Source organism: Neovison vison, chromosome 9, assembly GCF_020171115.1.
Source record: "Neovison vison isolate M4711 chromosome 9, ASM_NN_V1, whole genome shotgun sequence".
Taxonomy (NCBI): Eukaryota; Metazoa; Chordata; class Mammalia; order Carnivora; family Mustelidae; genus Neogale; species Neogale vison.
This window is the reverse complement of record NC_058099.1, coordinates 88,204,419-88,220,324: the sequence shown is the minus strand read 5'-3', so window position 1 is coordinate 88,220,324 and position 15,906 is coordinate 88,204,419. Positions and strand designations below refer to the sequence as shown.

Genomic DNA, 15,906 nt, shown 5'->3' with positions numbered 1-15,906 from the left:
GAGAGGGGAGCTTACGTCTAAAACTCATGCTTGATCCTATCTTGATTCCAGTAAGGCCTGGATTCCTTTGTGAGTATGGACTAGATAGTTACTTAAGGACCCCAGGTGGTTTTTTGTTTTTGTTTTTGTTTTTGTTTTTCACATCAAAAATAGATTTGGTCATTCCTGCCACAAAGGGATGCTGTGAAATTCTACTTCACATGGGGCTGCTGTTGAATTTTACTGTGATGTCGGCCTTGTGAAGAAGAGGCCATGCTAAGAACCCCAGGATTACCTACAAGGATACACCATATTAACTACATTGTATTACATATTTTGCTGAAAAAGCTGTGTATTTGTACTCCCAGGAAATATAGTCTGTATCCATTGTGACTCCAGAATTATTATCAAAACCATGGATTAAATCATGGAATGTCCTTCAATCTGGAGATTACAAGTCTTTCTCAGAAGTGAAATCTACTTCTTCCTAATAGTAAAGTATGGCATTAAAATAAGGTGTTAGTGACGTATTTTTCAGACCGGAAAGATCTGTAGATAGACAACCCTAAGAACAGAGTTTCTTCAAGTTTCATGTCTTCATGTTTCCCTATAGGCCTCAGAGCTGCAGAAAATGGAAATCAAATTTGCCACATTTAACTCCCCTAGAACAGTTCGAAAGAAACTATGCTTCATGTCCTAGCCTAATGAGATGGTATTTATACTGTGTTCATACAGCAGGTGATTAAATTGGTCTTTTTTTTTTCCCATTTAGAAATGCTCATATTTGTCTGCCTGTCTTATTACCCATCTGTTCAAGAGGAAATTATACATGATGACAGACTATAAATTACTTTGCCTTAATAATAAATAACCAAAGGGAGAGGTGAAACTTTAACCTTAGTTTAAAAGAAATGCAAGGAAATTCAGCAACAAGAATATTGCATAAGCTTAAAAGGCCTCACTCAAATATGTACCAAGGACTCTGTTACTATATTAATAATTCATTATGGAAACAGAATTTATTAGTCAGATTAAAGAAAAAAAGAATTTGTCATTTCTAGGCACTGTTCCAATTTATGAATGTGAATGGCCTTAGCTGATCGGTGGAAATTGCCTGTGTTTTTTCAGGCATACACATTCATGGCTTATTTACTCCGTATATTCTAGGTTTTTTTAAAAAATTTATAATAGTGTTATTACAATTCTACTTGAGTAGCAGTATACCACCATGGTTAAGAGAGATCTGGATTTGGAGTCGAACACCTACAGATCAAGGCTGCCTAGTTTAGAGCCTGGCTCCATCGTTGACTACCCATCACTACGTAACTCCCTATGTAACCCTGGCTCCATCATTTACTAGTTGTGTAACCCATGGGCCTAAGTCTCTGTACAGTGAGAGTATAGGAGTTCTCTTCTTGCAGGAATTCCGTGATGACTAAAGGAATTAATACACAAGATCAAAATAAGTACTGAAACAAAATGCATTAAATGTTAGCTGTTGCTGTCATTAGTCAAGTCTTGGTTCAGTCAAAAACTGTGTTTGTTTTTGGTTCCCCATCCACACAGTGGGACTAATAACACTTAACCTTACTGGGTTCTAGGAGCAATAAAATGAGCTGACGAAGTTTACAGTAATCGAAGTTTATGCATAATTGACCAGCAACATATGTCAGCTGTTACTACTACTACTACTACTACTACTACCCATTCCTGTTCATTTTTTTTTTTAAAGATTCATTTATTTATTTATTTGACAGACAGAGATCACAAGTAGGCAGAGAGGCAGGCACAGAGAAAGGAGTAAGCAGGCTCCCCGCCTAGCAGAGAGCCCGGCGTGGGGCTCTGTCCCAGGACCCTGGAATTATGACCTGAGCCGAAGGCAGGGGCTTTAACCCATTGAGCCACCCAGGCGTCCCTCCCCATTCCTGTTCTTTACAAGAGTAAAACAATTTAATCTAGGAGACTAAGCACATGGAATGACTGTTCTTTTTTTTAATTATGATTTCTTAGCTACACTTTAGGAAGGTTTCTCTTTTCAGTCAACACCAGATTTAGCCACCTACCTCTGATCAGACAAAACCACTAGGATAAATGGATATGAAGAGGAAAGATTTCTCCTTTTTTATTTTTGTATTGAGACAGGGAAAGGTCCTGTGGAGCTTGGATGCCAACCAGTTGATTTGTGTTCTTTCCTTCTCAATCTTTCTTTTGTTACTGATGTCTGTCCTCTGCCCTTGATAGATGTTCTATAGAAGGAACAACATCTTCTGGATTTCTTGGTCTTTTTGACCTGTGTCTGGGTCATTTGTACAATCACTACTTTTAATGAAATTTGTTTTCCTGAAATTCATTTCCTTTAGACTTAGGATTGTGTAAAAAAAATAAACAAGGAAGGGGGGCTGCTTAATGGTTCCTTCTCTACTTCCAATAAAATAGTTGTGAAAAAATGGAGCTTGAAAGCTTTGGAATCTAAAGTATATTTCATGCATAATGAATATAGATTATATCTGGGGGAGGGGATACTTTCGGAAGCATTATAATTTGCTTCTCTTTTTTGCCTTTAGGTATATTTGTACTCTGTATTCAATTTAAGAAATTTATTTGCTAGGGTTGTGCATGGAGGCTGAGAGAAGGTGGGTGGTAGATGCCAGTGAGAAGAGTAGAACTTTAAGAAGGAAGGAGGGAAGGGAGGGAGGGAGGTAAAGATAGAGGGATGGGGGAAAGAGGAAAGGATGAGTCAGCACCCTGTGCTTGGGACTCTATACCAGAAGATCTGGGTGTTTTAGGAAAAACTTGCTCCAGATACCTAGAGGCTAAGTTCCTTCTTCAGTTAATGAGTAGCTATAATGACTAGCAAGCAGGAAGTCTACTGCCTTCAATAAAACATGACAAGTGAACCCGGCTGTGGCGGGGCTTGGGCGGTTGTTACCAGAGAACATAGATAACGGCCCTGAGATGATCTGAAATCAGTGGGAGCCAGGTGGATGATCAGATGTCCTGGGAAGGGCAGATCTGCGCAGCTTTTCTGCAGATGGACCTGTGCATCGGGTTACAGCTCCTGTGGGCATGTTTATCAAAACCACACGCTTTTAGAAATCCAGTAGAACTCTGCTTCTCTCTACAAAGGGAAATGGATCCAAACATTCAGATTAGATAATAATTGATTTTTTTTAAATGTCCATTTACATGCTGACTTTTTTTTTTCTTTTAAAGTTCCTATAAAAACGGTCACTGTGCTTTGGGAAGAGGCAAGGCAGGTCCTAGAGAATAGACCTGAGTTTCAGAAAGGGAAGCATGACTCTCGTGTGAGCTCAGCCTTATCTTACTAAGCAGAGACTGGAATTTGCTTCACCTGAGCCTCCCCCTTTCTGCAATAATGTTTCCCTACTGATGACGCTGCAAAGCTAGAGGCCCAAGAAAGCCATTGGTCCCTGGATGTGTTTTGCTGAATGAGTCAGGAAAAAGGGCCTGATGGGGTGGGTGGCTGTGGGTGTTCATCATTTCTTCTTGGGCAACTGCATAGGGGCATTGGAAATTGGGAAGAAAACTAGCTACTTGATGTGGAACTTTAAGTGATAATCAAAGAAAAAGTGTGGCTTTTGTTATCAGATGAAATCTCAACCTGAGACTCCAAATTTCTGATCTTTCTTCCTCTTCCATTCTCTGATTTAAGATACATTTTTAAAAATTTTTTCTCGTGGGGCGCCTGGGTGGCTCAGTGGGTTAAGCCTCTGCCTTCAGCTCAGGTCATGATCCCGGGGTCCTGGGATCGAGCCCCGCATCGGCCTCTCTGCTCAGCAGGGAGCCTGCTTCCTCCTCCTCTCTCTGCCTGCCTCTCTGCCTACTTGTGATCTCTGTCTGTCAAATTAAAAAAAAAAACTTAAAAATTTTTTTTCTCATAAATACCATTTGGACAGATCACTTTCCCCTGGGGCATGTGCAGGTTGATGGCACATTCTTCCCTGTCCCCTCCCAATTCATTTCCCAACGCTGGAAAGAATTTAAAGGTCCCATTCTATGCCCCCCCACCACCCAGCTACTTAACACCTGTTGGGTGACTTTCTCAACAATTTAAAATAAAAGTCTCACTTCTTACCTGTTCTTAGGAGGCCCTATGCAGTGTGCTTTGGCTTGTCTCTTCATCATCATCTGTTACCGCTTTCCCTTGTTTATAGGGCTCCAAGCACATAGCCCTTCGGTTTGTTCCTCAACTGTCCTGAGCTCTTGCCTGTGTCCAGATACTTGTTCTCGCTCTTTTCCTCCACTTGAACTGCTCTTCCCCAGCCGGGGCTTTGCTTCCTCTTTGTCCAGCTTGAGACAACTGCTTAGATGTTGCCCTAATACACCTTTCTCAGCGAGCTAATTGAAAGCAACGCTCTCAATATTTTACCTCCTTTCTCTAGGACCCATCTGGTTATAATAATTACATACATTTATAATTATTACAATACTGCAATTGTATGTGATTATATATATAATACATATGTATCCTATATGTGCTACATGCATATGATATATCCTACAAAATACAGATACTATACAATGTATATGAATATGCATATATAGTGTATAATATGACATATACTGTACATACATTTAATATATATAATAGAATGTAGCATATATATTAATGATAAATAGACACATATTTTATTTATTTGTTTTTAAAATTCCTGCCTCTCTGTTGTTTCCATACCTCACTAAAATGTAAGTTGCATTAGGGTGATAACCCTGTGACGTCATGTTTCGCATCTAAGATAATTCCTGGCAGAAGATACTTTAAATATGTGAAGAGTGAGGGAATGAACTTCAGCTCCTACGTGGTATCTAAAACATGGCAGTGACGCACACACAAATAGCCCTGGAGGGTCTGCAGGGGAGCTGTCCCTGAAGGATATGGAAAGGCCTTGGAGAAGGGCATTGTTGCCTGAGAGAAGGGAGGCACAAGTATAGTGATTATAACCATAACAGTGGCTAACTGCTGGCAGGTCTTGTAATCACTTTAAGGTATTCACTCACTTAACAATATTCACTTATTACCTCTGGGAATAAAATGGGCTCTTCAACTAGCAATCCTAGCTGCTAAGCCCCAGGCAGCTCTCCCTTGGGTAGGCTCTGAAGGTGTAGGTCACAGTCATTCTATGCAACTGTGTCTACCTAGTAGGGAGCACTTCCATTACCAGTAACATTTTCTTTTCCTGGATAGAAACAGACTGCTGAAGACCGTCAATGTGGAAAGGGCCAGTGTGTTGGGATAAGCAGATTAATTTTTTTTTTTTTTTGTTAAAGATTTTATTTATTTATTTGTCAGAGACGGAGAGCGAGCGAGCACAGGCAGACAGAGAGGCAGGCAGAGGCAGAGGGAGAAGCAGGCTCCCTGCCGAGCAAGGAGCCCGATGTGGGACTTGATCCCAGGACTCTGGGATCATGACCTGAGCCGAAGGCAGCTGCTTAACTAACTGAGCCACCCAGGCGTCCCAGCAGATTAATTTTTGAAAGCACCAAGACACGGCTTTTGTCTTGCTTGGTGCTGACCTGCCTTCCAGCCTTTTCATGTTCTCTTTGACAGGTCAGTTTGGCTCCTCCGTGGCCTCATACTTCCTCTTCTTGAGATGGATGTATGGGGTAAACATGGTTCTCTTCATCCTGACGTTCAGCCTCATCATGTTGCCAGAGGTAAGAATTGGACTTTCCATCTACCCCCCCCCCCAAAATAAAAAGCTAAAATGTGATCACCGTCCTAGAAAATTTCTTTTCTCTTTCGAAGAATAGCATGATTAACTGGCCAATACCCGCTCTTGGGAGTCCTAGTGCTTGCAACAAGGTTCATCTTCAAAATGGTACCCATGGGCCAAAGATCCTAATCCTTGCTCTGGAGGGTAGATGAGCCTCCTGAAATCATACGTAAAATGCCGTGTGAATGTTTAAACATACATTTTTATGTGGAATGGTTCATGGCTTCTATCAGATTCCCAAGATGGTCTCTGTGCTCAAATGTTAATTGCTCAAAAGGAAGGCTTTCACACCTTGTGAATTGTATTTATTTTGCCAAGTTTGCTTTGAAAAACATCTTAGGGCAACTCAGGACATTTAGCTTTTATATCCAAAGAAACACAAAGTGAGCAATTTTTTCCGGATGTAAAATGAGATAAACCAGCCCTCCCCCCTCCCAACCCACACACAGGTACGCATACACAGTAGGGTAGGGGTCTTTTAGGATCAAGGGCAGGGAGGAGAGGAAAACAGATGGTGCTTCCAGACTGAAGAATAAGGCAAAGCCCTGAGTTAAAAGGGGGCATGAGGGGTGGTGGGAAGAGTCCATCAACAAAGGCCAAGAAGCAAGACTGTGGTTGGAGCCTTTATCCATAAGAAGTTAAAGGACTCTGACCACTGGGTGCTTACTTGTACAAAAGGCAGGTTAGGCTTTACTCAAGCTACAAAGGGTCTTTTCAGGTACCATCATTTCAAAGCCAGTTTGTTCAGAATAGCATTGCCCACAGCCAAAACTAAGTGTTTTGAGGGACTTGTTACCCTCACGGTTTTGAATCAGGGCCAGTTTCTGTATCAAGCCTCCCCACGGGTATAATTCCCTACATTCATGACAAGTTTTAGCTTTTAATAGCGCAAAACCACTTTCACTTCTTTTATTTCCTGAGCCTCACAACAAATTCACAATGTAGACTATAGAAGAGTTTTCTTTCCCCATTTACAACTGTGGAAACAGAGTCACACATTGCTTATTGGGCTTAACTCGTATCCCAGAGTGAGGTTTTTTTTTAATGCTGTTCTGGGTGTAGTACCATGATTGCACCCTTCGTCCCAAGATTTTGCAACCTAATCCATTAGTTTTAGAATCCCTGAAGTAATTCGGAAGGTTCTAGGGCTAGGAGACCGTGGACGCAGATCAGAAGTCCTGTAGAGTTCATCTCTCAAGTGAAAACTTCAGATAGCGAGGCAGAATGCATGTCATCACCTTCAAATTAACCCCAGCTTTCTTTCTGCTCACCTCTCTAAGGAACCCTGAAACTCCTTCACTGGCTATCATGATGCCCTGTAGTGTCAGACTCAGGGTCTCTGAAGTTCTGTGAGCCACGCTTGCTCATTGCCCTACACCGCACAGCCTCCATGGAAATGGAAGGTTGTGGCTGGTTTGCTCCACCTCTAGGAGATTACAGAATGCCTGAGAGAGAGGGCAGGGAGCCAGTCTGTGTCTGATGGAATATAGTCCTAGAACGAAGAAGCATATTGTCTTTTGGATGCTGTCTTACAGGTTTGTGTAAGGTGCTGAGAGGGATCTTATTTTCCAGGCAATGGTTCCCAGCTCCAGCAAAAGAACAAAAGAGGACATGCTATTTTTGCAGCAACACCAGAGGCCAAGGCTGGTCCCTTCCCTGGAGCTCAAAGCTCCATTTTGCCTTTGCTTGCTCCCACCAGCCTGGTTCAGCATAACTTCTAGGCAGATGCCCTTTTGCCCAAAGTTCCTGTGTCACTGGGCAAGCCTGAGACCTTAATCTTCTTTGTCCTTTGTGGCCCCCCACTTTGGGGTGAGACAGCATGGATAGGGCCCACCTTCTGCTCTGCTCAATCTTAGGAAGCCAAAAAGCTTCCATGAAACCCGTGCCTCTTGTGCGGAGAGTAGAAGGAGGGGTTGATTTCCAGCCCTTGCCCAGGCAGGCTTGGCACCCAGGCTTCCAGCCACATTCATCCTCCACCTCCAGCCCAAGGGAAGGAAAGTTTTCATGTTACACAAGAAGTGGCATCTGCCCCAGGGCTAGAGGGCTGCTTTCTCCAGTTCTCACCAAGACACCTGCTGGAGCCTTGTTCTTGCTCTCTCCCCTATTGGCTCTGCCTCTAATAACTCCTCTTTGAGTCTGGTAGCATCAGATGAAGGCAGTAAACCTGAATTAGTGGTAAAGCAAATATAATGAGGGTGCAATCTTTCATCCTGTTTGACACCCTTAAACTGATGAGCGATTCCCTTGAGTCTTCTCTTCCTTAACATGAAGGACAGAATCTCCCTCCACCTCCACCCCTAGGAGGTAGCCCCATAGGAAGATGTGGGTAGTATGTGTTTTTTGTTGTCGTTGTGTTGTTGGTTTTTTGAACACTCTAGTTTCCCCAGAGGCCTCTGTTCTCCTCTCCAGACCTCCCCTTAAGAAAGACCAGTTTGGAGGTGGTGGTGGGTAGTGGGGCTTCTCAGCAAGCCTCTGGGCAATGTGGTTGGCCAACTGCTGGTGGTCCACTGAGCTCAGCATGCAGAGCTCTTAGCACTGCCTTTGTTCTTCACTCTGGATTTAGTAGTCGATTCCCAGAGAATGGGACCCCACGTGGAGACCCACAGAGTCGCCATGAAAATGTGTAAGAAGTGCTTTTAAACAAAACCATTTGTGATCACATGTGTGGCTCAGACTTTGTTTCCAATTATTAACTGCCTTCTTTGCTTCTCTGTATAGTACCTCTGGGGTTTGCCATATGGCAGTTTACCTAGGAAGACAGTTCCCAGAGCTGAAGAGGCATCTGCGGCTAACTTTGGTGTGTTGTACGACTTCAACGTAAGTGTCTGCACACAGCTGTGGTGGTAGGAGGATGGATTTTTGCTAACTCTCTGAAACCCCATGGCCTCTTCTTCTGGCCTGGTTGAAGGTCTAAAGAGATTTGTCCCTGCCCCTGCTAAAACAAACAAACAAACAAAAAGCAGGAAAGGATGAAGGAAAGGAAGAAGGTGTGGTGGTGGGGGCCGACAGGGAGGTAGGAAGGAAGGGAAGGAAGGAAGGGAGTGAGGGATGGGATAAGAAAGGATTGGCTTAAGAATATGATAACATAATTAAATGGGAATATAGACTGAATGAAGGTGAACTCAAAGATCAGAGTCTTGAAACAAATACCTTTATCTCTGGCTTTGGAAAAAAAAACAAAGGGAGAGTTTGCAAATGTGCCTTTTGAAAAATCTTGTAGGATTCTTAGGGAATTAGAGCTTTAACATTTTGTATTAACCTCTTTGTTTCCTAAACAAATCAATTTAGTATTACTGAATAGTTAGTACTATTCAGTAATTATTCAATACATAAAGCTAGATATTAAATACTAAATAGTACTGGATTCTAACTTCTAAATGATACTAAAATGAGTACACTTGCTTGTGGTACCCATATGAACATTACTTGATTGTAGTACAAGGATAGTAGTACTCTTTGAGCTGCCCTGCGTGGGGATTATTGTTACGGCAGAGACTCATTTTTGCCCATTGAAAAATTATTTCGGAGTCTGATTCAAGTCTGTGGCAGCTCCTCAGTTCCACACATTCTCTTTCAAAATAGCAACCAGATCAGAGATGTTTGAAAGTGTTGAGGATAAGAAAGTAGCAAGGTAGGAATGGGGGAATTGATAATTCAAGGAATTTTTGCAGAGTCGCAAATGAGAATAAGATTTTATGAAGCCTGGGGAATAAAAGAAGAAGAGAAAAACTAATAAACACTCTTCATGGCCATAGTATTGATAGGTTTATTTCACAGATGTTTTGATTTCTACCCTCAAGCCCCCTAAATTGTGAGCTTCCTAAAGAGGGGATCCTATATACGTTACACGTTCTTTGAAGCCCTTATATGATACTCAACCAGAGGCTTCATGAATCTTATTGACTGACAATACTGAGTAAGAGGAGGATTTGTAGAGCCTTGAGATAGGAGCCAGAGAAATTAATTTATGTGAACAGTTCCAGAAAATGTAAACTTGAGGAAAGGTTCCCAGTCTCTGACTAAGCCAGGCAAGCTAGAGAATGGGCAGAAGGCATGATGTCAGCCTCCTCTTTGTGGCACTTGGAATCTCGAGTCATCCCTGTTAGTTCACTTTTCATTTCAATTCAACCTTTGTTTATTGAATATAAACATGCACTGGTTTTACAAAGATACAGGTGACATGATCCTTGACCTCAAGGCACTCATGATGGTAGAAGATAGTCAACTAGAATACCACACGTTATATGGTACGTTAGCAAAATAGACAAAAAGAAAAAGACACAGGGGAGCCCTGAGTTAGGGGTTGTTAATTTTGCCTGCAAATGTCTAGGATTTGTGAAGGATATGACCTCTGAGTTAGATTTTACTTCTCTTTTATCTTTCCTTTCTATTATCCCCCATCCATCTCTCTCTTTCCCTCCCTCCCCTCTCTCTAAATTTCAAATAATTTTTTACCAACGCTCACCGGAAACTGCTTTTACATCTCATTCACTTCTTATTAGCAAGGTAATAAACTTCCAGTCTGGTTAATAAGAACAAGAACTAATAATATCATTGGCATTTTCTGATGTTTGAATCAAACTAGAGAAAAGAAGAACTGAAAGAATGGACAAAAGTTTTATGCATTTATTTATTTATTTGTAAATATTTATTTAATGAGGTTTAAGCACTTAGAAACTTGTCAACTAACCGAAATAAAAACGTTGGGGGGCACAGTCCGTTAGGGATTTGAGAGATATTAGTCCGCTGAGGAAAGCAAAGAGGAAGGTGGCTCTAGGGGCAAACCAGAGGCTCTCACAGGTGGATACAGGAGGAAGCCAGGAGAGAGGGCTTGGGCAATGAACGGGCTTACCAGGATTTTATGACTGCTTTTGAGAGCTCTCTCGTGTTCAGTTTGGTGAACTACTTGCAGGTGGATAGAGGAAGGCAGGAACTGGAGTAGTCTGTGATACTCATTTTCCTTCATATTTCCAGGCCTGCCTAAAGACAGTTCTAAAGCAATAAGAGAATATAAGTGGTCAAGAAAAAAATAAGAAAGTCATTAATGTGGTATTATTCATTTATAGCATTTCTTAATTTTTCTGCATACTATAACCACTCAATTATTTGGCATGGATCATAAAATAAGAGATTTTTAGAGATAGGATTGCTTTTAGAGCTCTTCCATCCCATGTTTCACATTATAAAATGAGGGAAGTTTTGAGTCCCAGAAGCACGTTCAGGGTCTTATAGCTATCAAGTGGCTCCTAATCTAGTATTCTTTCTATGCCTAGTATTCTATCAATAATTTTGTTGCATTGATTTCCAACAGCATTCTCACTGACTGTTTCCAGAACAGAGACCGACTCCCTTCAATGCCATAGCTATCTCAGTGGGGAGAAGGAGTTGAAACAGATCCAATCTTCACCTTTCATAATAAACACACAATTTACAAATTAGCTTCTCAAGTAGAATGATGGTAGGTTCAGTATTTACTCTTGCCCAAGGTCTTTACTTGGTCCTCTGAACAATGACCTCATAGAGGTGCCCACCCTGTATTGTAAGATGATCTAACCGGACAGCACAGAATTCTATTGTGGCATCATGGAAGAAATCATTTACTGGGTATCCTTGAACTCCCTAAAAACAGAATTCTGCACTTCCGAAGAGTCAGAGATGCCAGGGGAAAAGACATGTTTCAGGCCTGGGGCAGAGCTAACAAGTGCCCGAACAGTCTAATTAAACCATGGGTTGGTTTGTTGCATCCAAGAAGGTTCACACACTGGCTCAGCTAAGCAATGCCGTATAGATGTAGGTGAAGAGAAGCAGGAAAGGATTTATAGAACACTGTGAAAGAGATGCAAGCATGACCTCTTGTGGCAGAGGAGCTTATATGATGTGAAGGGTCCGAAAACCTTTGAGTTGGAGGCTGGGAGGTGGAGTCTCCTCTTGGAGACTCGGGACTTCTCTCTGAACAGCTCCCACAGCTCCCAAAGTATCTCTCTGGAGCTCAGTGCTCTGTCATTTGTAAACACATGTCACAACTTGGGGCACCCGGGTGGCTCAGTCCGTTAAGCGTCTGCCTTCAGCTCAGGTCATGATCCCAGGGTCTTGGGATCAAGCCCTGCATTGGGCTCCCTGCTCAGTGGGGAGTCTGCTTCTCCCTCTGCACCAACTTGTGCTTGCTCTTTCTCTCGCTCTCAAATGGATAAATAAAATCTTAAAAAACCCCACATGTCATAACTCATCAAAATTCCCTTTAATTAATAGACAAATGGCATTTGATATTGACTAGGTTAGCCAGTCTTATGGCCGCTCAAAGTCACGATCTACCAAGGACCCTATTTTTGATCCTGTTTTTGAGTACCTCCTGATGGGGCTTACTAATCTGGAGGAGAACATAGTTCATTAAAATAGTAAATAGGGAGATTGTCTAGTATGTGTGCTGTGAATTGAATTGGCAGAGATGGTATTATTCGAAGTAGTAGAATTGGAAGAACAGGTTCAGGTTAGAAGAAGAGGATGTCTTCATTGGCAAGTACTTGGAGACACAAAATGACGTATGAATGATAAAGAGAAAAAGGCTATGGTTTTGATGTTCTTGTGAGCGAGAGGGAGGAGCTGAGGTGGTATTTGGAAGCAGCCTGAGCTGACATCAGACGGTGAGATCATTTGGGTAAAGATTTGAGTTGTGAATAAAGGGAAATGCACTCAGTTTTCCAGCTTGTGAACATCTTGTACATTGCACGTGGATAAATGGTGAGTGAACTTTGCCTCCCCTTTTCTGTCAGTCAGCATAGATGTTGGTGGGAGGAAGCCCTAGAAGGGACAGAAGAGGACACCTATCATGTTAAGTAGGCACATACATTACATTTCATCTTCATAGCAACCCTTCAGAATGAAGATCAATAATTTTTTTTAAACATCCTATAGGCTGTTTAGTTTTTTTTTTTTTTAAAGATTTTATTTATTTATTTCACAGAGATTGCAAGTGGGCAGAGAGGCAGGCAGAGAGAGAGGAGGGAAGCAGGCTCCCTGCTGAGTAGAGAGCTTGATTCGGGCCTCAATCCCAGGACCCTGGGATCATGACCTGAGCCAAAGGCAGAGGCTTTAACCCACTGAGCCACCCAGGCACCCCGTGAAGATCAATAATCTTCTTATAGGGGTGCCGGGGTGGCTCAGTTGGTTGCACATCCGGCTCTTGATTTCTGCTGAAGTCATGATATTGGGGTCCCAGAATGGGCCCTGCGTTGGGCTCCACACTCAGCACAGGGTCTGCTTATCCCTCTCCCTGTGTTCCCATACATCCTCACCTTCTTTCTCTCTCTCAAATAAATAAATAAAATCTTTAAAAAAATAATCTTTTATTTTTTAAATTTTTTAAAAATATTCTAAATTTTTAAATTATTTAAAAATTTTTTTTAAATTATTTTAGATTTTATTTATTTGACAGAGAGAGAGTGTATGCACACAAGCTGGGGGAGGAGCAAAGGGAGAGGGAGAAGGAGGCTCCCCACTGAGCAGGAAGGCCAATGCGGGGCTCCATCCCAGGACCCCAGGATCATGACCTGAGCCAAAGGCAGAGGCTTAACCAATTGAGCCATCCAGGAGCCCCAGTAATCTTTTTATAGTTGAGGGAATTTGGACCCAGAGAGGTTGATCAGTTTGCCAAACACAGCACAGGTAATTAAAGGAGGTACTGACATTCAAGGTAAAATGGGGCTGATTTTAATGTCACGTTGAAGGTTTACTTCTAACACACCCCAAGCTGATTCTTTCTGCCCTGCTCACTTGCGCCGTATATGGTCCTTGAAGTCTGTCCTCAGAGGAAACGGCCGCAGACATTCCGAATGTTTTCAAACAGCAGCTTCCTTCCTGATTTTGTCTGCAGCAACTGTTCTTCTAAATAATAAATCTTCCAGAGCGACAATGTGTCCTCGCAGACATATGTCAGTTCTCTGAAGTTCCTTCATCTCATATTGTACTGGCCACATTTAGAAGAGATATTTTTTGTGATATACATATGGAATAACCTCTTTTTTAAGGGGTATTTCAGTAGTTCAAATGCATCTTTATTTCAGGGAGTACCCCCGTTTTTACGGAGGTGTAATTGACATACAGCATTATATTAGTTTCAGGTGTACAGCATAATGATCCAATATTTGTATATATCATGAAATGATCTCCACAATAAGACTGGTTAACATCTGTCGACACACACAGCTACAGAATTCTTCTTGTGATGAGAACTTTTAAGATTTACTGTATTAGCAGTTTTCAAATATGCAGTACAGAATTAGTAACTGTAGGCTCCATGTTCTACATTGCATCCCCATGACTTGTTTATTTTATAGCTGGAAAGCTGTACCTTATTACCTCCTTCACTCATTGTGCCCATCCCCCACCTTCTGCCTCTGGCAACCACTAGTCTGTTCTCTGTATCTATGAGCTTGTGCTTTTCTTTTTTCTTTTTCTTTTCCTTTTTTTTTTTTTTTTTTTTTAAGATTCTACGTACAGGTGAGATTACACATCCTTTGTCTTTCTCTGTCTGACTTATTTTACTTAGCATAATGCCCAGGGTCCATCCATACTGCTACCAGATTTCCTTCCTTTTTATGGCTGAATAATATTGCATTATACACCCCCCCCACACCCACACCCACACCCACACACACCCCACTTTTTTTTTTAATCCATTCATCCATTGACAGACACTTAGATTGCTTCCATATCTTGGCTATTATAAATAATGCCGCAGTGACATAGGGGTACAAATATATTTTCAAGTTACTTTTTCATTTTCTTCAGAATAATACCCATCTGTGGAATTACTGGACCATATGGTATTTTTATTTTTAATTATTTGAGGACCCTCCCTACCATTTTCTGTAGTGACTACACCAATTTATATTACCATCCTCAGTGCACAGAGTACTTTGAAGGGGCAAATACCCTTCATTTTGGGTTTCCTAAGAAATGGACATCAAGACAATATTAGCTACAGGATATGTTTTGGGGGACAGTATCTACCAACAAGAGTGGGGAGAAGGGAGCACGAGTAGGTGGGAAGAGTCTCCAGTTGGCAAAGCTAGCCTCATTCCTGTGAAGGGAGGATTTCAGTCCGCAGTACGTTCTGGAAAAGGGCTTGGCCAGTCAAATGGTGAATCTCCAAGCAAAGTATGTCCATTGGAGAAATCCCGTATCACTGGCTCTAGTATTTCTCATCATTCTGGCTCAGGGGCCATCTGGGAGGATGTGGTCTCAGGAGCAGCACGTTGTGTTCCAACTGCTTGATCCAAAGTGGTGGCATCTAGAGGCCGCGTCCTGAATGCTCTCTGGGCAGCACACCTGTGTGTTCCAGGCTCTGACAATGTGACTTGGTTTCTCTACTTTAGATCAGAACTGTTACTGATGTGCTGTGCTGCTCTGACTTTGTTTCAGCAAGCTTCCAGTAACCAGCATGACCTCTGTGTTTCCGGCATTGTCTCAGCCTCACTTAGGGCCAGCTTGGCGGAGACTGAACGCTAGATGATAAAAAATCTTTTTTTTTTTTTAAAGATTTTATTTATTTATTTGACAGAGCTCACCAGTAGGCAGAGAGGCAGGCAGAGAGAGAGGAGGAAGCAGGCTCTCCGCGGAGCAGAGAGCCTAATGTGGGGCTTGATCCCAGGACCCTGGGATCATGACCTGAGCTGAAGGCAGAGGCTTTAACCCACTGAACCACCCAGGTGCCCCGATAAACAAACTTCGGGTTACAGCAAAAGTATGACCCCAAGCCAGACTGCTAAGCCTCTTGGGGACAAAGCTAAGCCCGTAGATTACCAAGTCCTACCCAGACATATGGCTCTTGCCTGGAATAGAGATCCTGTGATTGGAAGGGGTAAGCATCTTCTCTGTATCTGTAGTGAGACTCCCTAGAAGACTTCACTGAACAGGGTGGGTGCTGCTCAGGCATGTGGTGCTGGGACTGGTGGCATCCAAAGGCTCTTCGTCCTTGGTTCCCATATTTGCTTTACTTCCTCAGTGTCCGGTACAGGTATCTGTGGTGTCATAGGCTTGTTAGGTCTGATTAAGAGAAGCGGCATCTCAAATTCCGCCCTCACTCATAGGCCTCTTACTCTGCTGCTCCTACAAGTCGATAGCTTGTGGCAGAAGAGATCCTTGGGTCTGCTTTTAGCTTTCTTGGTGTCCTTTTATTCTGTAGACTGGTGAC

General features: G+C 42.4%; 1 protein-coding gene across 6 annotated transcripts in view; it reads left to right on the top strand.

The window, feature by feature from the left end:
- TMC1 (transmembrane channel like 1) overlaps positions 1–15,906 on the top strand; it is a 385,033-nt gene that overhangs the window by 317,767 nt on the left and 51,360 nt on the right. For all 6 annotated transcript variants that reach the window (XM_044265894.1, XM_044265893.1, XM_044265895.1 and 3 more), the window contains 2 exons: positions 5,549–5,655; positions 8,433–8,531. In XM_044265894.1, coding sequence (XP_044121829.1) covers positions 5,549–5,655; positions 8,433–8,531 — 206 coding nt within the window. The remainder of the gene's footprint in view (positions 1–5,548; positions 5,656–8,432; positions 8,532–15,906) is intronic.